We start from the raw sequence: 23,047 nt of genomic DNA on the forward strand, positions 1-23,047 counted from the left end.
TTTTACTCGGTCCTTTTCTTTCCCCACTGCTTGAGGGGTACATTTGTTTCCAAAACATACTGGTAGATTGTTAACCCCATGGGGACAGGGACCAATTTGTCATGCTTTGTGCAGCGCTGCCTAATCTGTTGGTGCTATATAAAGGAATTATTATTATTATTATTATTATTATTATTATTATATACTGTGTGTATAAATGTATAAATCATTTTTCAAGTGAGTGTATAAATGTGTATCAGTGAAGAACTGAATGTGTGTGTGAATATATGAATGTATAAACATGTGTGATTGTAACTCAAGTGTGACTATATAAATATGTATATTTTTAATGGGGAAGGGGTTGGAAGGGATAGCTTCCAGATTGATAGCAAAAGCTGGCTTAATGCCATAAGGAAGCTCTACAGATCTTCTGAGCATAAGAGTTCTACATGATATATTGGGATTTTAAAATTGTTCAGATATTGCTTGAATGGAATAATGAAAGAATTGCCCAAATACCTTGTAATGCAGCCCCTTTAACATCAAACATGACTTTAAAGGAGTCTAATGACATGATGCAGGATTAAAGCCAAACCAGTTAATCTATTCCAAAGGAACAAATTCACAACTGTAGACAGCGCTGTTTTGATGTCTTTGAATCTCGTCAGTACAGTTTAGGGAACTAGTTTAGCTAAATGGGAGGCTTTTAACTAGGCTCGGGAAGTAAGAGCTCTCCTTACAGAGACTTTTTGAGTTAAGGCTGCCTTGTCATCACAAACGGCCTTAATTGGCAGGCACGGTGGCTGAGTGGGTAGCACTTCTGCCTTGCAGTGCTGGGGTCCGGGGTTCAAATCCCACACAGGTCAACATCTGCAAATAGTTTGTTTGTTCTCTCCGTGTTTGCGTGGGTTTCCTCCGGGTCCTCTGGTTTCCTCCCGTACTCCAAAAATACTGTTAGATTGTTTAGATTGTGAGCCCCATGGGGACAGGGACCAATTTGGCATGCTTTGTGCAGCACTGCGGAATCTATAGGCGCTATATAAATAAAGAATTATTATTGAATAAAGAATTATTATAAAGTCTCTGTAAGGATAGCTCTAACTTTCCGATCCTAGTCAAAAGCCTTTTACAGAGTTTCCTATGTCGTACAGTTTTTTTTAAAAGTACTTGCCAAATTTTTCTGGCTGCATTTAAACAAATAACAACTATGTTATCGCATGCCACTTTTTTCTCATTATTACACATTACTTACTCTATGGACATCTATGGTTTGCTATCTTTGCCTGTGTGGATAGGATGAGTGGTTACCAACATCTGGTGAGCATTTCCTGTTAATGGCTTCTTTGGAATTATATTTACTTTGTGACATGTAAAGGGAACTGTAAAGGGAATTGGGACTCAGGAAGACAAACAGGACAGTGAGCCTTAAGCTGAGCCCCCCAAAGCTGACACCTGCCGATTGCAAGCTTGCTGCCGTACATATGTCCCCTGTATGTTTCTGTGAATTTGGTCTTATACTACATCCAAACATTAATTACCATAAATTGTTAAGCGGGCATAACTAGATGACTGAAATACATGTTGAAGAATGTCATGGCTATTGCTTCTACACATTTAAATTCTTTTTTAAATACTTTAGTTGTTTGTAATCTATAGTATGTAACAATGCTTGTTTATTATTATTTCTCAGATAATGTTGTTTTCCCTCTTTTTCATAAGGGACAATCTGAAAACGGATTTTTTCCTGCTACCGCCTCAAGCCTTGATCTCTGTTAAATGCTCAACATTTTGCTTGGACAGTAAATGTGTTCTAATGGGTGATGCAGCCCATGCTGTTGTGCCTTTTTATGGACAAGGAATGAATGCTGTAAGTTGTATTTATTTGCCAAAACAGTGCACATAAATATCCCTAACAATTCATTGAAAACAATTAAATAATAGCAAATAGTACTTGAAAGCTAAACAAATAACAACACTTCACACAATCATCCTTGTTACTCTAGCTTAATCAGAATACATTATCTTCAGATGCTAAAATAAAGCTGTAGCTAAATGTCCCTAATTGGGAAAACTGACTGTGGTGTCTAACCATTACAAAAAGATAAAGAGTACCCCTATAACACTGTTGCACCATACAGATGAAAAGCACACCATTTATAAATAGTATCTTTACTTCTCTCACATTGTCCACTAGAAAGATGTGAAAGATAAGCAGTGCAGTTAGCAGTTAGAGGAGATCAGTGGCGTAACTAGGAATGAGTGGGCCCCATAGCAAACTCTTTACTGCAGTGTGTCAGGACTGACATATTGACTGATCATGATGCAGGGACCCTTTTAAATCTGAGCGGAGTTCATGGCCTGTACATAATTACTCCTTATCTCCGTATGACTACATAAGATTATTGAAGAACATTAACACTAGAGAAGCACTCTTTATATATACTTTTTTTGTTTACCTTTTTATTGAAATGTCTTTTATTTTAATAAAACATATTTTATTTTTAGTAATAGTGATGGCTAATTGACGGCACCCATTACTAAAGCCGGAGCCTAGTGTTAGCTTGTAAAAAAGACTAAAACTAACTGCGTATAGATGATCAGGTACTGCAGTGGCCTGATCAGACTGCTGCTTTATTGTATAAGGCTTCTTATAGAAAATTGAACTAATGGAACCCTCAGAGACTCAGAGTCCTGCTCCTCGCTATTGGCCAACCATGAAGTTTCAATATAATGTGGGAGATTTGAAAATTTCTATGAAGCACTTGAAACAGAGCAAATGTTAAACAATAATTTAAACAAAAACAAAACTTTAGGAATAAATAGAAAAACCTTAATCTATTTGTGTCACTTATATTGGCACCCTTTAGATTAAATTAATATGGAAACACACAAAGAGGAAATCATTAATACAGTCATGGCCATAGGTTTTGAGAATGATACAAATGTTAATTTTTACAATGTCTACTGCATCAGGTTTTATAATGGCAATTTGCATATACAGTACTCCAGAATGTTATAAAGAGTGATCAGCTTAACAGCAATTAACTGAAAAGTCAATATTTGCCTAGAAAATGAACTTTTTCCCTCAAAACACATTTCAACTTCATTGCAGGCCTGCCTTAAAAGGAGCAGCTAACATTGTTTCAGTGATTGCTCCATTAACACAGGTGTGGGTGTTGATAAGGACAGATTAAGAAAGAATCACACCACTGGACACTTTAAAAGGAGGCTGGTGCTTGGCATCATTGTTTCTCTTCTGTTAACCATGGTTATCTCTAAAGAAAGATTGCACCTCAATCAACAATCTATTGCATCATTAAGGAATTCAAGGAGAGAGGTTCCATTGTTGCCAAAAAGGCTCCAGGGCACCCAAGAAGGACCAGCAAGCGCCAGGACGTCTCTTAAAAGTGGTTTCAGCTTCAGGATCGGGCTACCAGCAGTGCAGAGCTTGCTCAGGAATGCCAGCAGGCGGGTGTGAGTGCATCTGCATGCACTGTGAGGCGGAGACTCTTGGAGCAAGGCCTGGTGTCAAGGAGGGCAGCAAAAGAAGCCACTTCTCTCCAGAAAAAAAACATCAGGGACAGACTGATATTTTGCAAAAAGTACAAAGAGTGGACTGCTGAGGACTGGGGTAAAGTCATTTTCTCTGATGAATCCCCTTTCCGATTGTTTGGAACAGCTTGTACGGAGAAGACAAGGTGAGCAATACCACCAGTCTTGTCTCATCCCAACTGTAAAGCATCCTGCAACCATCCATGTGTGGGGTTGCCTCTCAGCCAAGGGAATCGGCTCTCTCATAGTCTTTCCTAAAAACACATCCATGAATAAAGAATGGTACCAGAATGTCCTCCAAGAGCAACTTCTCCCAACTGTCAACAATGCCTTTTCCAGCATGATGAAGCACCTTGCCATAAAGCAAATAACTAAATGGTTCAGGGAACAAAACATAGAGATTTTTGGGGATATTTATCATATGCTGGCGTTCGTGCATCGGCGGCAGCAGCGAGTGCGCAGGCGCGGGGACAGTAACGCCCTGGCCCACTCCTTTCTGGCTGCGCCCTCCGCTCGGCCAGCCGCGCCCCCCCCCCCTTCTCGCCCCACTGGTGTGAAGGTGGCGGATTGGGGAAAATAATTGCAAAAGCTAGCAATAAGCTAGCATTTGCGGTTATTTCAGGGCCTCTGTGCCACTGGCGGTGCACAGAGGTCCTGATAAATATCCCCCTTTGGCTCCCCAGATCTTAATCCCATTGAGAACTTGTGAACAAACAAAAACCAACAAATTGTGACAAAATGCAAGCATTGATTGTGCAAGAATGGACTGCTATCAGTCAGGATTTGGTCCAGAAGTTGATTGAGAGCATGCCCGGGAGAATTGCAGAGGTCCTGAAGAAGAGGGGCCAACACTGCAAATATTGACTTGCTGCATTAGCTCATTCTAACTGTCAATAAAAGCTTTTGTTACTCATAATATGATTGCACTTGTATTTCTGTATGTGATAAAAACATCTGACAAACACACATAAAGACCAGAGGGCAACAGATCGTGTGAAATTATAATATTTGTGTCATTCTCAAAACTTATGGCCATGACTGTGTGTTGCAGGCTCAGACATTGCAGAGCTCAACAACAATATTCTAGTGATGATTCATCATTGTGATGATGAAAATGTCACAGTTTAAGACTGTTGAGTTCCAATTTTAGACCTGTTTTAGCTTTGTTTTTACCCCACCCACCTTATTTATTTGGTGCATGGACTATTTCCCACCCAGTCACATCAACTTTTAGACCACACCTCTTTCTCAAGGCAAAAACCCTTATATAGAGGCACCTGCTCAGCTTTAAGTGATTTTGAGAGGCCTAAATAGCAGTAAATTATGCCATTTTAGAAACTGTACCGTTCAATGTATGAAAAATCAACTTTAAGAAGTGTGTTAACCCTTTAGGTATTTCACAAGGGTTAAAACAAAATGGAGGTGTAATATACAAGCCTTTATTTTTTTTAGACAATGTATTAATTTTGGCCAAAAATTAAACCATCACAAAGTATTAAATGATGAAAACACCACAAAGTTTGATACCCAATTTCACCCGAGTGCCCCATATGTGGTGGTAAACTGCTGTATGGGCACACAGAACGGAAGGAGTGCCATTCAGAGCAAATTTGCATTGTCACATTTTATGGGCTATAAAATGTTTATTTTTTTTGTAATTTGGACATATGGAGGTTTATTTTTAGTATTCTTAGGTTAGGTTGTGGATGAGATCCACCTTTCAGGTACATAGTTTCTGGAGGTGGGGGGATGTTCAATAAATAATAATCAGATTTTATTAACTCTTTTATAGAACTCATTTTGTGAGAAATTTACTTGTTTTTGCATCACCATGTAACAATGGGCAATACATTTATATTTTTTGGTTTATAGAGCTGTTTTAGAGCTTACTTTTTCCTTGTATCATGTCGGGGTAAATGTTACTCTTTGATTACTTTTTAAGCGCTTTTTATGAGGTTAGATGTGAAAATTTCATAATTTTTGTGAGCTTCTTTTACTTTTTTTTACAGTGTTCACAATATGGGTTCAGTGACAATTTTATTTTATTGTAGTGGCTATTACAGACGTTTTGATACTCAATATGTTGTGTGTTTTTTGTGATTTTGTGTGTGTTTTTTATTTGATTATTGCATGGAATGGGACTTCAGGGTACTTTTATTCTTTTTTTAACCCCTTAACGACTTCCTGACATGGCCCTTTTTTTAAAATCTGACATGTGTCATTATCAGTGGTCATAACTTTGGAATGCTGTAACATATCCAGGTGATTTTGAGATAGTTTTTTCGTGACACATTGTACTTCATATGTGTTGAGAAATTTAAGCAATATGTTTAGTATTTATTTATGAAATAAATGGAAATTTGCCAAAAATTTTGAAAAAAAAGATGTTTTTCAAAAAAAATTTTTCTACTTTTTGGAAAGTTAGTTATATCATTTAACTTACATTTTTCATGTCTTCTTTAACTTGGCATACATTTTCAAACACCCTTTACTTTTTTTAGGATGTTAAGAGTCTTATAACTTTAGGAATGATTTTACCAATTTCATGAAAACTCATCAAAACTTATTTTTGGAGTACCAATTTAGTTAGAAGTAACTTTATAAGGCCTGTATGATAGAAAAACCCCACAAATTACACCATTTTAGAAACTGCACCCCTCAAAATATTCAAAACAACCTTTGGGAAGTTTTTTAGCCCTATGAGCGTTTTATGACGGTTAAAAATATATGGAAGTGAAATTACAAAAATGTAATTTTATCTAACAATATATTCATTCAACACTAAAATTTGCACATTCACAATTGGTTAAAAAGGAAAATGCATTTTACAATGTTAAGTGCAATTCCTCCTGACTCCTGAGTATGCCAATACCCATTGCCAGTGCCCTGCTGTATCGGCACAGGGGGGCACTTGGAAGGGAAAGAGCATTGTTTTGTTTTTGGAAGACAAATACGGCTAAAAAAGTTTTCATTTGAGAATTTAGCAAGGTGTAACTTGTGTATTTTCCCCAACAGGTGTTTGATTAAATTAGGCCCCAAAAATGAAAAATGTGAGAATTTTCTCAAAAATGTCACTTTTAACTCAAATTAATTTAAGCCATAAGGGATAAAAGATGACACAACCCCCAAAAATGTGTAAAACTATTTCTCCCAAGTGTAGAATTGCCCCACACATGTATATAAAATGTTGTATGGGTACGCAGTAGGGTTCAGTAGGGAAAATGGGATGTTTGCCTTTTAGAAGCCAAATTTGAGAGCCCTAGTGGTACAAAACAGAGGGGAACCCAACAAGTGACACCATTTTGGAAAGTACACCCCTTGGTTAATTTAGCAAGGTGTATTATGTGTATTTGCCCATAAAGGTGTTTGATTCAATTAGGCCCTAAAAAGGAGAAAAAGCTAATTTTCCTATAAAGGTCACTTTTACCCTAATTTTTGTATGGCCAATGGGAATACAAAATGTAATAACCCCCAAAAATGTGTTAAACTATTTTTTCCGTAGAAGCACCCCACATATGTATATAAAATGTTGTATGGGCACACAGTAGAAGGAAATAGGGATGTTTGCCTTTTAGAAGTCAAATTTGACAGAAATCTTTTACGTGCATTTGGGGAGCCCTAGTGGTATCAAACAGAGAAGAACACAAAAATTGACCCTAATTTTTGGATGCACGCTGCCTTAGAGAATTTAGCAAGGAGTGATATGTGTATTTATGTGTATACAGGTGTATGATCCAATTAGGCCCTTAAAAGGAAAAAGGTGAAAATTTTCTTATAAACCCTTTTTCACTTTAAACCCTAATTTTTTATAGTCACAAGAGACAAAATATTAAATAACCCCCAAAAATGTGTAAAATTATTTCTGCCGAGTGTAGAAGTACCCCACATGTGCATATAAAATGTTAAATGGGTGCACAGTATAGGGAAAGAGGAATATTTGCCTTTTAGAAGCCAAATTTGGCAGAAATCCTTTACGTGTGTCAGGATGCATTTGGAGAGAGCTAGTGGTATAAAACAGATGAAAACCTGAAAAGTGACCCTAATTTTTGAACGCACACCCCAAGGTGTAATATGTGTTGTAGTGTAATACACATGGTGAAATAAGCATTTTGAACATACAAGTGGTTTCCAAATATGATGCCCAAGATGGAAATTGCAATTATTTCTGGCAAATTCGGTGCTTATTATGTGACGCCCGTTATGTGGTGTCCATTATGTTACAACCAATAAGTGATGCCTGTTATGTAATTCCCGTTATGTGATGCCCAGTTTGTGCCACTGTGAAATGTCAGCCCCCTGATTAGGAAGCCATGTTTCCTGATGCGAGAAAGACCCTACATGTGATCCTAAACGCTATCCAGAAAATATAGCAGGGCTCTGGAATGACAAAGCACTTGGAGTAGAAATAAATAATAATAATAATAATTAATAGATAGATAAAGAAATTGTAGGAGAATTATAAAGGATCTGCTAACAAATCCAGATGTTTGGAGAGGAAATAGAAAACCTAAATAAAAAACATAAAACCAATGTCACGGGTGCCCCCGCAATCCATGTCGCAGATCGCGGGTACACCCATGCTCTGCAATGTGGCGTCTATGCCCCCGGCCCATATTCACCTCTCCGGGCTCCTGGCCTGGTGAAAGCCCTCCTGTTTCCTAGTGTTCTAGTGTTCCCAGGTTTACTCCAAGTGTCTATTCTCCAGTGTTCCTGTATTCCCGTGTTCCTGTGGCGTTCCCGTGTTCCTGTGGCATTCCCGTGTTCCTGTGGCATTCCCGTATTCCTGTGACATTCCCGTATTCCTGTGGCGGTCCTGTATTCCTGTGGCGGTCCTGTATCCCGGTGGTCATCCTGAGGTCCTGCCATCCTGAGGTCCTGCCATCCTGAGGTTCTGCCATCTAGAGGTCCTCCCTTCCCGAGGTTCTGCCATCTAGAGGTCCTGCCATCCCGAGGTCCTGCGAAGACCAGGGGCCACTTAGACTCCGGTCACGGGTTGCAGCTAGTACCATCATCCCCCACGGTGGTCCAGGGAGTCCACAGCCTCTAGCCCCAAGAGACTCTCCCACACCCCCATGGGTGACAACCAATAAGTGAACCTAGTTTGAAATAATTGAGGGGTACAGGGAGCATTGTGACCTAACAGTTGTTACAATAATTCCTTTTACGGAAATGAATTCACAACAAAAGTTTGATGTGAATTGTGAATGCATTGCGTATAAGGAGGCGGAATATACCAGAGGAGCAACTAAAATTGTGTCCCTCTGGAGTCCTCGCAGGTCTAGGAGTAGTATATAGTGTCCATCCTAACCCCCCTTTTGGAACAGACTGTTTGCTGAGTACTTCCTTTAGCAGGACGGGTTGCACTGTTAAAAAAAATTCATTTTAGTGGGTCTTTAACTTATTGATGCAATTTTATTAACTCTTACGATTACGGTGATACTTATTTATATACACTCACCGGCCACTTTATTAGGTACACCATGCTAGTAACGGGTTGGACCCCCTTTTGCCTTCAGAACTGCCTCAATTCTTCGTGGCATAGATTCAACAAGGTGCTGGAAGCATTCCTCAGAGATTTTGGTCCATAGTGACATTATGGCATCACACAGTTGCCGCAGATTTGTCGGCTGCACATCCATGATGCGAATCTCCCGTACCACCACATCCCAAAGATGCTCTATTGGATTGAGATCTGGTGACTGTGGAGGCCATTTGAGTACAGTGAACTCATTGTCATGTTCAAGAAACCAGTCTGAGATGATTCCAGCTTTATGACATGGCGCATTATCCTGCTGAAAGTAGCCATCAGATGTTGGGTACATTGTGGTCATAAAGGGATGGACATGGTCAGCAACAATACTCAGGTAGGCTGTGGCATTGCAACGATGCTCAATTGGTACCAAGGGGCCCAAAGAGTGCAAAGAAAAGGGTGGTTAGGGTGTCGCCACTTTTCACACACACTTTCTCATTTGAATATTGTTGTTTTGTCTGTTGGCTGAAGGTCTGTAATTGTGCAATTTAAAAAAATGAGAATAATAATCCACTCTAAATATTCTAAATCTTTTATCTAAAGATGCCCATTACAGGTGGTAGAGGTCTGAGATGGCGCACATCTATACCCAGGCCTAGGTGGGAATGTGACCAACAGATATGGGCACCTTGAGCATAGAGCACTCTTTTGGCTACAGGGTTTACACATCAAAGAATCCTAAATTCTAATATGTACCGTATTTTTCAGACTATAAAGCGCATCTTCAATAAATGCCTGCTTAAACGTCTAGGTTCATATATAAGACGAATCGGATTATAAGGTGCACCTGTTTATAAGGATCAATGACCAGCAGGTGGCAGACCTGTGCACAGTTCAAGGCAGCTATTGTCTGTAAGTACGGTGGATATATAAGCCGCACTGCACTGTAAGTCCGAAAAATACCGTAATAATAAATTAGCTTAATATCGTTATGATAAATATATTAAAAAAACATTTGAGCTCACTTTATATACACGGGGTCATAGAATAAATTTTGTTTGGCTTTTGGTTGTCCTTTTTATGTACATGGACATTATATTTAAAGGGAACCCGTAACCTCTGATCAGACTAACAGGCGGACTGTGCATGTGGGGAAGTTTCAAGAGAACCCAAAAGTATCCCCCCAAAACCAATAGGAGGGAAAGGAGGAGTAACCAGAACAACTATGTGAATTTGCAGATAAAATACTTTTATTTTGAATAACAACAATAAAATGACAAATCATGTAAACGAATGGATACAGTGTGGTGATGACACAGAAAGAAATAGCGGTCAGAGCCCAAGGCAGTGGAGGAAAAATTGTGTGTATAGCATGGTGGACTGTAAATACACCCTGGAAAAGGGGGGAAAGGAACCCACTAAAGTTCTGGCTGGTAATAACCACCGTGCCTGGTACTCTACCAATGATGTGGGAACCTACACAGTGATGGAAGAAAGTCCTTACCAGTATGATAGCAAGTGTTCCTCTGCCTGGACTGAGCCGCTCGCCCCGACGCGCGTTTCGGCTCAGGGATGAGCCTTCGTGTGTGGGGAAGTTTGTGTGCAAGTGGGTTCAAGCGAGAGCAGCCGTGAGGAGGCAAGCAGAGCTTGAGTGGATCGGAAAGCTGTTTGGCCTCCTTGACTGCATAAATGAACAATGACAAGAAGTTGTTTTTATAACACAACAGCAACGCAGAGTAACAGGATTAGAAGCATTGAGATGACTCTACAGTGTGCTAAGGTACTGTCCAGGGTTTATTTGGCTGCTCGGAGTTGACAGGTTCCCTTTAATGCCGAAATCATGTAGTTTATTTCTTTTACTGTATATAGCATGTCATTAATAAATAAATCTGTTTGCAGTAATTAAAAAAAAAAGTGACAATGCAAATCTGCTCTGAATGGTGCACCTTCCTTTCAATGCAATGGAGTGTGCTCATACAGCAGTTTACCACGACATATGGGGTATTTGCATATTTGATAAAAATTGGGTATTAAACTTTGGGGTTTTACTATTATTTAGGTCTACCAAAATGAAAGATGAGCAGATCCCGCAAAAGTATGATTTTGCGGTTTTTAGGGAAATGTGAAAAATCGCTCCTAAGTTCTAAACCTCATAACATTCTACAACATAAAGCAGACATTAAATGTTAGTTATTTTGGTGTAGAAAATTTAGCATTTCAAAAATCAAGAATTTTTTAAAAATGTTGCCAAATATGTTTTTTTCATAAATAAATAGAAAACATATTACCTACATTTGTCACCTAATATGAAGTGCGCAAGAGAAAACAGTCTCAAAATCACTTGGATATGTTAAAGTGTTCCAAAGTTATAATCACATGTGATATTTGAATAAATTGGCCATGTCATCAAGGTGTTAAAAAAATTACCCCCAAAAATGTAAATCTAGAAATTTGGGAACAAAAAGGCAAAGTCTGTTCGACGTTGTCTATAAAAGGACACTTTAAAATTCAAAATTATCTGAATTTGAGACCAATAGTTGTACCACTCAAATTAGTTACATACTAACAGTTCCCATATCTCAACTATATGTTTTCATCATTTTTAAACATGTGAACCAAACTTTCCCATTAACATGAAGTACAATGGGGGAATTCATTCCTTGGCGGGTGGTCTGGCCTTTTAGTGAATATGTGCACAAAAATCTGCCAGTTTCGACCTGTAGACCAGGCGGAGACTATAGGAAATGTGGCTGACCAGGTGTTCACACCCCAGCCCAAGCTCGGGCCATAGTGGCGAGCGATGCGCAGAAGTCCAAAAACTAGCAGAGACAGGGAAATTTATAATAGTGAATCTGGGCCAATGTGACATGAAAAAGATTAAAATCATTTTGGTATTTTAAATTGTTTAAAAGTTATAGCCATATAAAGCTACACATGTCAGATTACAAAAAAAAGATTCTTAGCCTTAATGTACAAACTGGCTATGTCCTGAAGGGGTTAATTGCATCCATTCCATTTGGAGTTCGAGCAGTCATGAGAATTTACCAATGGGGAAAGTAGACCAGATATCCTAACAAGGACAGAATACTCAGGGATTAGGAGATGCAACCCTTGGTGGTGAGGGTACATTCTGTTCACTATTGCTCAACAGGTAGATTATATTATGTAATGGCTAATGACAAAGGCATTGTTTGCTGTATCTAAGGAAATCTGAAAGACCCCACCCAAATATCTTAAGTTTATAAGATCAGAAAAATCGTTTGGAACTGGGTTGATGGAAAGAGTGGTTTTGGGTGTTAATTGGTGGTACAACTTAGAAAACTTTATGTGGCAGTTTAGACAATTACACATAATAGCATAGCTGCAATATCTTTGGCATATATGGCAACATTGTGTGGTTCAGAACTTGGTAAAAATTAATTTGAATGAAACTGGACCCAAATCTGGATAGGGACGCAGACCACCTGGCAGCTTTAAAAAATACAATAATAAATTTCCTTCTACATGTATTCTGGGACCAATTATGTAATTATTCCACATATGGAAAAAGATAACAGATTTCATTAATCTCGCAGCCTACATCATGAGGAATACTATAGTGGAGCCTGATTAGAGTATTCACATATAGAAAAATGTTGGATCAAGTGGAAAAGCACCAGGCTCCAGATGAGGTGCTCATCTGAATCCCACCTGACTATTGTGCATAGTACTCCATACTGTGATAACAGGTTTCCATTGTTCTTTGGCAAGATATGCAATTTGGTAGCCCCTGGAGAAGAGAGATCAAACACAAAATGGCTATAGCTCTTTGCTAAAGCTTAAAGTAGATGTGAGAAATATTTTGATGTATCACCTTTGACTAGTAATTAAGAATTCCTGAGGTTATCACTTTTGTGCATTTCCACTTATTTCTAAAGATTTTTTTTCAGTTTATGAAAAAATGAAGGGGTGCCTATAATGTTGAGCAGCACAGTATATCCTTTCTAGAAATCCCCTTTGTAATACCTTCTAGTTATTTTATAACAAATCTCCACAGTCATATGAAAATGAGCAGAAAACAGACATATATTGTGCCACAGAAGAGTCAGGCTTTGAGTTCTTTAGTAGCTAGAACCATTGGTTCAGGTATCAGATAAAAGAAAATAATTTTCTGCATTAGGTTAAAGAGCTTTTGTCCATTTCTGTTGCACATACAACGATAGTATCAGGCCCCATTGTGTGATGTAAACACCGATAACTGCCTCGACCAATTCTAGATGCAATTCTTAGCAAAATCTTAATATTCTGGTAATATTATAAAAAAGAAACTGTAATGTGTATTGTGTTTTAGTTTTACCAAGTCATTTTTTTGTTTTCTTTTTACAGGGGTTTGAAGATTGCCATGTATTTTCTGAACTGATGGAGCAATATGGCAATGATTTCAGTGAGTATTAAAGCAACTCTTATGATACATGCATCTGTTGATGAAGGAGAATAGAAAAAGCTTACAAAAGGAAACTAGAGGTCAAACTTAGGCGGCATTAATGAGACACTTTCTCAAGGTTATAACCCACTTAACTACCTGAGCTCTCGGGTAAGGTATTAAATGAAGTTTCCAGTATTCCCTGTCTTATGTCACCTGTTTGTCCACAAAATCATTTGCAAATGAGCTGAGAAGAGTCACTTTTTCCAAGGATGAGTCACTGTTAGAGGCTAGAATGATAATATCACTTTAGAGCCTATAAAATGAATGTGCTCTTTAACTAGTTTAGCATAATATCATGTTCTTCTACAGGCAGTACTAGGCCTTTGACTTTCATACTATTAATATCTGCCAGATTCTTACTTGCATTACCTTAATCACCAGCCATCATTGGATTTACAATCCTTACAGACTCATTTATTTGTTACATATTACTTCACCGCCACTCATTTACTGTGGAGTACTCGAATGTTTACAACTTTTTATAGATAACAGTTAATATAGATCTGTTTTAACAGGCTTACCTTACAGAGCTTTCTGCCTTCTATTTAAAAATGTTATCAGTGGTGTATACATGCACAAAGTTGCATATAAATGCAAAATTTTATTTTATCAAAAATTCCGGAATAAAGTCTTTGATCTATGTCCCCCATGGCATCTGTACAACTTTATCCTCTCTCCGTTTTATGGAACTATCATGAACCAACACCTTCATGACTTTGGAATTAAAGTGGTGGTTTAGCTAGCAAGCTAATTTTCATATTGGCTATAGTTTATCAATGAAAAGTGTACTGTATGTGCAACACCCTCGCCGATGCAATGGCGAGGTAGTGCTTGCGAATACGTCCCACCTGTAGGTAACACCACCTTACACTACATGGTCCTCATAGGATCAAGGGGAAATTGCAGTGGTTAATCCTGCCTGGCAAGGCAGATGTTAATGTATGATGTAATTATGTCAACCAATGATATGTGTTACATCCTGTGCTCTGTAGCTGAGATGTGATTGGAGGAGCAGCCACCACCTGACCAAAGGGAGGTAATAAAACCTCTGGGGAGGAATGTCTTAGAGAGAAGTCTCTCTCAGGAGAGAGAAGAGAGGAGAGGTCTTTCCAGAGTTCTTTCAGCAAGCACTCTTAGAGAGTTAGACTGAGAGAAGTCTCTCAGTCTATGTAGTGAGTGAGCGAGTGTAACTCTGTCTAGCCCATACCAGAGCAGGAAGAGCCTAGCCCCTGCCTCTGAAGAGTGGAGCTATTAGACTAGAGTAGTGTAGTGAGGAAAGGGGTATCATTCCTACCTTCAAGGGTGATACCTGAAGCTCTACAGGACAAGCTGAAGCTTCCTATAAGGACACAGCTGCCACCCAGCCTGCCCTCTACATCCAGGCTGGTGAACTATCTCCTGAGGCTCCCTCCAACTCACATCTCGGCACCCTACCTACCTGTTAAAGGCACGTTTTCTGCAGTTCCTGCCGGTTGCAATAAACTGTAAGTTGTTTGCTTCAACTTCTGCCTCCGTCTGGTCCCTGCTAATACGGCTGCCTTCATCACCGGCACCCTGTCCATCACCCAGAGACTCACCCTCGGGTCATTAAGGGGTTGCCCCAGGGAGATCCGCTATAGCAGCCGCTCCCATATCATTTTCTTGCCAACACCACCCTGCTGGAGACCTGCCAGGCTGTAGGACAGCCCTCCGGTTCCCCTGTACCAAGCACCGTGACAACAGCGTGCTTAGGCCGCAACCGCCAGCCACTCCGGTACCGCGGGCCCCGGCTGACTCCAGGCCGCACCTCAAGGGCTAGGCCCCGGTGGGGGATGTTGCATATGTGACAGATTCATTAAACTTTTGCATGTCTATTCTTAGTACAGGTCCCTCAATCCCTATGGAATAACAGCTATTTGATGTGGTGATGGTTCAAGTACAGTGTTGTTGTCCTGAGGGGATATAGAAAGCATTAAACAAACTATGATCTGTGGAATTCTGCTACGTTCTACCTGTAAAATGTGACCAAGATCGTTGTTGGATGAGTTGTTCATCTGTTGACGTGTTGTTAGTACAGCCATGTGAACTAGCTATAATTTCCCATCCCCTACTAAACACCTTTTGGCTCCTTCTGCCACCTCTTCTTGGAGACCTGTTTTTAACCATCACAAATAATTGTCACTTTATGTGAAACCTAACTAGACTGTAGACCAATGGCTGTATGTACTGTAGACTGTGCACTGACTGGTACTACAGTACTGCAGTATATGAAGAATTTTCAATAATCTGGTTTACTGTTGTAGATCCTGCCAAATGACAGGTCTTAAAGTCTCACAAAGACTCCAGGCTGTCATGGGAATGGATTGCCGATCCTGGATGATGGTGCCCACGCACTGCCAAAATTTACCTGCCACCAGCGGCAGGTTAGTGGTGAACACCCACGATCGGTGCAAGCCACCATGGCAGGTGTGAGTGGTGGTGCGTGCTCCATATAGCAGCCAACACCCACAATGTATGAAGAGAGATCAGCCCTTTTTAGGAACGGTCACTACAAAAAAAAGGTTGAACAACATATAATTTGGTCACTTTAAAAGAATTAGGAAAAATTTTATGAGAATGATGACTATTCAGACCAGTAAGGTTCTTGCTGCATGTTTTGGAAGTGAGGGCTATCCCTTTAAACTGGTTAAGGTGTCCCAATAAAGGACCAAACGGTACACTTAGTCAAGTCAAATGCCTGGTGCCTAAAAAGATTGAAACCAAAGTGAGAGGGGACTTTTTAACTAATTAAAGTACCAAGATGCCTTGGCTTATACTCGAGTATATACGGTATGTAACTTTTCTAAAATGCATACACACAGGTTTATGGATTTTTAAGACAAATAACTTTTGTTGAAAAGTTGCAAATTGTGGTACAAATATCCCAAAAAGTCTCAAAGAGAAAAAGTGACCCCATTTGAATCCTCCTGAAGGAATTATAAATCCAATATACTGTATATATTCGAGTATAAGCCGAGTTTGTGCCGAAAAAGCACCACCCGACTTATGCTCGGGTTTATAAAGAAAAATAGACTTTGTACATTATCAACGCAGACCCCCCCCCCCCCCGCACACACACACACACAGATCCTCTTCTTGATCCCTATCCGACGGCAGCAGCAGGTCCCCTATGACGTCCTTTTTTGCTCCCCACTTTTCAAAATTCCACAACTTTTTTTTTAGCTTTTCCACAACTTTTTTTTTAGCTTTTTAGAGCTGTATTTGGTTTTTTTCTTCTGCTTAAAGGTGGTTTGTAATAATAATTAGAATTCCTTTATTTATGTAGCGCACACAGATTACGCACTGCTACACAGAGCTTGCCCAATCGGCCCCTGCCCCTCGTGGGGCTCACAATCTACTCAATCTACCAGGATGTTTTGGAGGGTGGGAGGAAATCTAAGGACCCAGAGGAAACCCACGCAAACACAGAGAGAACATACATAGACTTTCATTTTTTACTTCTAAAACTTCCTATAACTTTAAAGTATAATTACCATATATACTCGAGTATAAGCCGATCTGAGTATAAGCAGAGGCCCCTAATTTTACCAACAAAAACTGGGAAAACCTATTGACTCGAGTATAAGCCGAGGGTGTAGTATACAGCTGGCCAACCCCCATGTAGTATACAGCCAGCCAGCCCCTGTAGTATACAGCCAGCCCCAAGTAGTATACAGCCAGCTCATTGTAGTATACAGCCAGTCCCATGTAGTATACAGCCAACTTTGGCAGTGTATGTACTATGCTCTGTGGGGAATGGGGGAGTGCGAAAAATGGGTCTCCTGGTGACAGGTTCCCTTTAATAATAATCTTGTAATCTAATAAATATTTTGGCACCTAGCCGGCTTAAACAGGCTAGAGCCACTATAGACAGGGTTTACCGTATATACTTGTGTATAAGTGTTTAAGACGAGTTTTTCAGCACAAAAAATGTGCTGAAAAAACTCACCTCGGCTTATACACGAGTCAATTAAAAAATAAAAAACTTAATACTCACCCTCAGGTGTCCGGATCGTTGGCAAGGCTCTCGATCTTCGGCGTGGTTCCCGGCGGCTCCTCTTCTCTCATAGTGTGCGCCCACCGGCAGATCGCATGGACGCCACTCTGCCGGCTAGAGAAGAAAGAAGAGAGAAGAGGAGCCGCCGGGAACCGCGACGAAGATCGGGAGCCTTGCGCTGAAGATCAGGACCCTTGCCGACGATCCGGACACCTGAGGGTGAGTATTAAGTTTTTTATTTTTTTATGCGCTTGGCAGGGGGGTTGCTGTATACTACATGGGGGTAGGCTGTATACTACATGGTGGCTGGCTGTATACTGTATGGGGGCTGGCTGTATACTACATGGGGGCTGGCTGTATACTACATAGGGGCTGGCTGTATACTATATGGGGCTGGCTGTATACTATATGGGGGCTGGCTGTATACTACTGGGGGCTGGCTGTATACTCTATGGGGCTGGCTGTATACTACATGGGGGCTGGCTGTATACTATATGGGGGCTGACTATATACTATATGGGGGCTGGCTGTATACTACTGGGAGCTGGTTGTATACTCTATGGGGCTGGCTGTATACTACATGGGGGCTGGCTGTATACTACATGGGGGCTGGCTGTATTCTATATGGGGGCTGGCTGTATACTATATGGGGGCTGACATTTATTATTGCAGCATATTGTAAGAACAATTGGACCATCTAGGGTTAATGTACCCTAGATGTTCTAAGAAATAGTGAAAAAAAAGAAAAAAGTTTAAAAAATGTAAAAAATTACTAAAATATTAAAAGTTCAAATCATCCCCCTTTCCCTAGAACTGATATAAAACATAATAAACAGTAAAAATCACAGACACATTAGGTTTCCCAAAATGCCCGATCTATCAAAATATAAAAATGGTTATAATCGGCGGTGACCTCCGAGACGGGAAATGGCGCCCAAATATCCGAAACCCGACTTTTACACCTTTTTACATGACATAAAAAATGTAATGAAAAGTCCTCAAAATGGTAGCAATGAAAACGTTGTCTCATTTCGCAAAAAATGACACATCACACAGATCCGTGCACCAAAGTATGAAAAAGTTATTAGCGTCAGAAGATGGCAATTTTTTTTAAACTAGTCAGACACTAACTACTTTGTCCCTAGATTTAAAAACACAATGTACAGTCTACATCAGGGGTCAGGAACCTTTTTGGCTGAGAGAGCCACGAACGCCACATATTTTAAAATGTTATTCCGTAAGAGCCCTAAAATATGCACATGCCTCCCAGTAGATAGGTAGTCCCAGTATCACGGGTGCCCCTGCGATCTACATCTCAGATCGCAGGCACACCCGTGCTACTCTCCATGGCGGCGACCCTTTCCAAGCTCACTCAACTCTCCACTTTCCAGTTTCTGTCCTGGATGGCCAGCGCGCACCAGCACTTGTAGATCTAAAGGGCCAGTGCGCCGCTGATTGGCGCTGCCCACTTCCCGGGTCCCTATAAAGACTGGTGGCTCCCAGCTTCCCCTGCTGGATCTTAGTGCCTCCTGCCTTTCCAGTAGATAGGCAGCCCCAGCACCTGCCCCCCCCCCAGTAGATAGGCAGCCCCAGCACATGCCCCCCCCCAGTAGAAAGGCAGCCCCAGCACATGCCCCCCCCAGTAGAAAGGCAGCCCCTGCACATGCCCCCCCAAGTAGATAGGCAGCCCCAGCACATGCCCGCCCCCAGTAGATAGGCAGCCCCAGCACATGCCCGCCCCCAGTAGATAGGCAGCCCCAGCACATGCCCCCCCCCCAGTAGATAAGTAGTCACAGCAAAAAAAAAAAAAAAAGAATATTTAATTACCAGTGCTCCCTGCAGCCAGCTCCTCATCGCTCATATGCTCTTCTCTTTGACGCAGGCTTAGACGATGGGGGCGATGGCGCCTGGGTCCTACAAAGGACGTAGGCAGCGTTTACATCACTGCCTGTGTCCAGTGATTAGTCTAAGACACACAGCAGCCATCACTATTTATTAAAGATCTGTCTGAGAACCAGATGCAGCCAACAAAAGAGCCATATCTGGCTCCCGAGCCATAGGTTCCCTACCCCTGGTCTACATCAAGATCATTAAATTATTCTGCCATTGCAGGACAACGTTTACATTCCTTACCCTACAACACAAATAGGTTCAATTCTCTATTGTCACATAATAATTCCCTTTGGTAAGGTTGGATTTTTCATTGTTTTTTTACATTATAAGCTAATAGAGTTCCTGCTGTCTTCGCTCCTTTAAAAACTTGAATCATGCTGCACCAACTTTTTATTTAAGTTGATGATGCAAATGTTCTTATGACTCACTTCATTGTTTTTTTGTTTATCACTCAATTTCTAAATGTATCTATTATTTGTCTATTGTAAAAGATCTACATATGCATAAGAATGTACTCACAGTTGTTTTCTACATTTCGCTCTAGACTTTGTACATCCAAACGTAATATACACTAATGACTTGAATGTTTTCAGGATCTTTAATGATGCTTGCTACAATAAAAACTGTTTTATAAAAAGTTGCAACTTTGGAGCAAATACTCCAATCCCGAGCAATAGTAGGTAATAATTTAGTAGGAGTTGCAGAAGAGAATGCAACTTTAAAAATAAAAACGGTTGTACCACTATGATACTATGATACTACCGGTAGATGGGTCAGATCCCTTTTGAATGTGCATTTGAGGATAGTGGTAGCTTATTCTCCAATATATCTGAAGACGCAATCCAAAAGCCATCAAAAAATCCATTACTTCATCTTTCGGTGCATGGTTGCCAACATCAGGTACAGAGTTGTGCCCTCTGGTTGGTGCCTCATGCAGTAGTGTGGTGAGGTAGGCACCAAAGCTGGGTAGGTTCGCTCTGTTTCTACAATGTATGGTTGCTTTAACCCCTGTGCTGGCAGCGGAGCTCAGCTAGTGTGTGTCTGTATACTCTGGCAGCCTAGATTTTACTCCTGCCGCATTTCTATTGTAACTAGTTGGATGCTAGCTACTATCAGCAAGCACACCACTCTCCTTTCTCTGGCCCGGTGATGTGCTGGTAGTATCTCTGTGCTGTATGTTTTATATTTTTTTTATAAAATTCCTTCATTTTTAAATCCTCAAATATTTTTGCATAAGCATTCCTGGAACCAATAGCTTAAGGTGAAAGTGCCCTATAGTTCCCCATATTTTTGGATAAAATGCAAGCCCTTATTGTGTTGTTGGATTTCTGTGAGCAGGGCTCAGCAGGTCATCAATGTTTTAAGAATTTGTGTTAGCAACCCTCAACCAGATTCTATTCTTTTTGGCTTCAACGAGTACTGTGGGGCCTTGCAGTTCATGTGCTAATACAAATTGCCCCGCACTCCCTTGCCCTCTCCCCCCACCTTCGTGAGCACCTTAATTGTGGGGATTAATGATGTTGGTTTGCATTGCTAGAAAATATTACATGAGGCACTGCCCCCTGTTGGCTCTTTTTTCTTTGTACATGTTTCATTGAGGATTGATTCTGCCAGTAGTATATGCTTTTCTCAAAGATTTAGCCATGCATATGACACATACAAAATACTCGTTATGTCAAATCTGCTAATGGCTCAATAAATCAGTTATGACTTTGTTGATTTCAATGTGCTTTTATCTATTTAATTTATTTTTTCCTCCTTTATTTTATTTTTTTTGCAGGAATCTGTGTCCCCGAATTTTCACAACTTAGGGTACCTGATGCTCATGCAATTTCAGACCTGGCCATGTACAATTACAAAGAGGTACAGTTTAAGTTGTTCTGTTAACGTTCCCTTAACGACCTGGCCCTTTTTTGTTTTTTCATTTCCATTTTTCACTCCCCACCTTCAAAAATGTATAACTTTTTTTTTTTACATGTAAAGAGCTCTGTGATGGCTTGTTTTCTGCGTATGGTATTGAATATAACATGCTGTTTACTGGGAAGCGGAATAAAATCCAAATGCAGGAATATGGTGAAAAAAATGCATTTGCGTCATTTTCTAGTGGGCTTGTCTACTTTCTAATGACATGCCTACTTTATTCTTTAGGTCGGTACCATCCTGGAGAAACTAAATTTGTATAAGTTTTATAATGTTTTCATACATTTACAAAAATTAAAACCTCCTGTACAAGATTTTTTTTTTTGATTTTGCCATCTTCTGGTGCTCGAAGGAACTGTTCCACTCTAAAGGAATTCCCCACAGAAGCCAAGGAACTCCGCTCTAGATTCCTGGCTCCATCCAGACTCCATCCTTAAAACTGCATATAACAGAGCCCCGGTTGTTAGACCGAACTCAATTACTGACTACCCAACCTAAACTGCCCATGCCACAGACCATTCGACTTATAGGTACTTATGATGGAGGTGCAGACACCATACGCAGAATACTGACCAAACACTGGCATATCTTGCGTATGGACCCTGACTTAACCTCTGTCACCACTGAACAACCCTCCATCACCTACAGAAGAGGTCGCAGCATTAGGGACAGGGTAGTACACAGCCACTTCGTAAAACGGAAGGCAGCACAAACTTGGCTCAGACACGACATAAAAGGCTGCTATCGTTGCAGCGGATGTATTGCATGCCCAGTGATAAGAAGTTGCAAGAACTTCAAGAGTAATACCACAGGATGCACGTACAACATAAACCAATTTATCAACTGCAAATCCCTCGGTGTGATCTACCTAGCTACCTGCAAATGCGGGAAACAGTATATTGGTAAAACATTCAGCGAATTCCGCCGCAGGATAGGCGAACACCTGGGTGACATAAAACACAATAGGGACAAACCATTGGCCAGACATATTCACGACCAACACCAGGGTGACACAGCAGGCCTCCTCTTTATTGGTATAGATCTGGTCAGACCCCCTGACAGGGGAGGCGACTGGGACCGACTTTTGAGACAAAAAGAGACCAGATGGATTTTCCGCATGCAAACGGAATCTCCACTGGGCCTCAATGAACAGTTAAGTTTCTCATGCTTCCTGTAACTAACATCAAGATGTTCACTATCCAATGACAGGGTCCCCTGTCACACGAACTATTTTTGAAGATCAACCAAAAAATTCATTTCTATCGATTACTCCTGTGTCCGACACTATTACCTCGCTCCTACACACAGTTACTGGGATCAACATGCCTTCAAATCCCTAATCAGGACCCTTTCTGTGCCAATGGCACATTGTGGTCCAATTTTAATATGGCACGTGCTGTTCTTATTATCCTTACCTACACATGCCGACTGCGCTTGACTTCATCTACTACCTCCCCGTCTCCTCCCCTTTGCTGCCTATGGTCCGCCCACCTCTGGGAATTAGCCCATGGGTGCAGGATCGTACAGGCGACAATGCGCACGCGCAGTGGCGTGTGCGCACGCTCGGCGGGTCTCCGTCACCTTTGCGCATGCGCGAGTCGCATCCCTGCATCGACTCTGCGCCGGAAAAGATTTTTCTGGCGCACACCTGCCGTGCGCCCGGTTTGCCCGCCCCTCCTATTTCACAGTACCTCCATGATTGGTGGGTGGGCGATCCGGGGCGGAAGGAGGCGTGCCCCCTGTCATGGCGCGT

General features: G+C 40.9%; 1 protein-coding gene across 4 annotated transcripts in view; it reads left to right on the top strand.

Moving 5' to 3' along the window:
* The window catches only part of KMO (kynurenine 3-monooxygenase), a 191,393-nt gene that overhangs the window by 142,529 nt on the left and 25,817 nt on the right, over positions 1-23,047 (top strand). For all 4 annotated transcript variants that reach the window (XM_072141155.1, XM_072141157.1, XM_072141154.1 and 1 more), the window contains 3 exons: positions 1,699-1,846; positions 13,367-13,424; positions 21,155-21,237. In XM_072141155.1, the coding sequence (XP_071997256.1) occupies positions 1,699-1,846; positions 13,367-13,424; positions 21,155-21,237 (289 nt within the window). The remainder of the gene's footprint in view (positions 1-1,698; positions 1,847-13,366; positions 13,425-21,154; positions 21,238-23,047) is intronic.

The sequence above is a fragment of the Engystomops pustulosus genome, chromosome 3 (assembly GCF_040894005.1).
Source record: "Engystomops pustulosus chromosome 3, aEngPut4.maternal, whole genome shotgun sequence".
Lineage (NCBI taxonomy): Eukaryota > Metazoa > Chordata > Amphibia > Anura > Leptodactylidae > Engystomops > Engystomops pustulosus.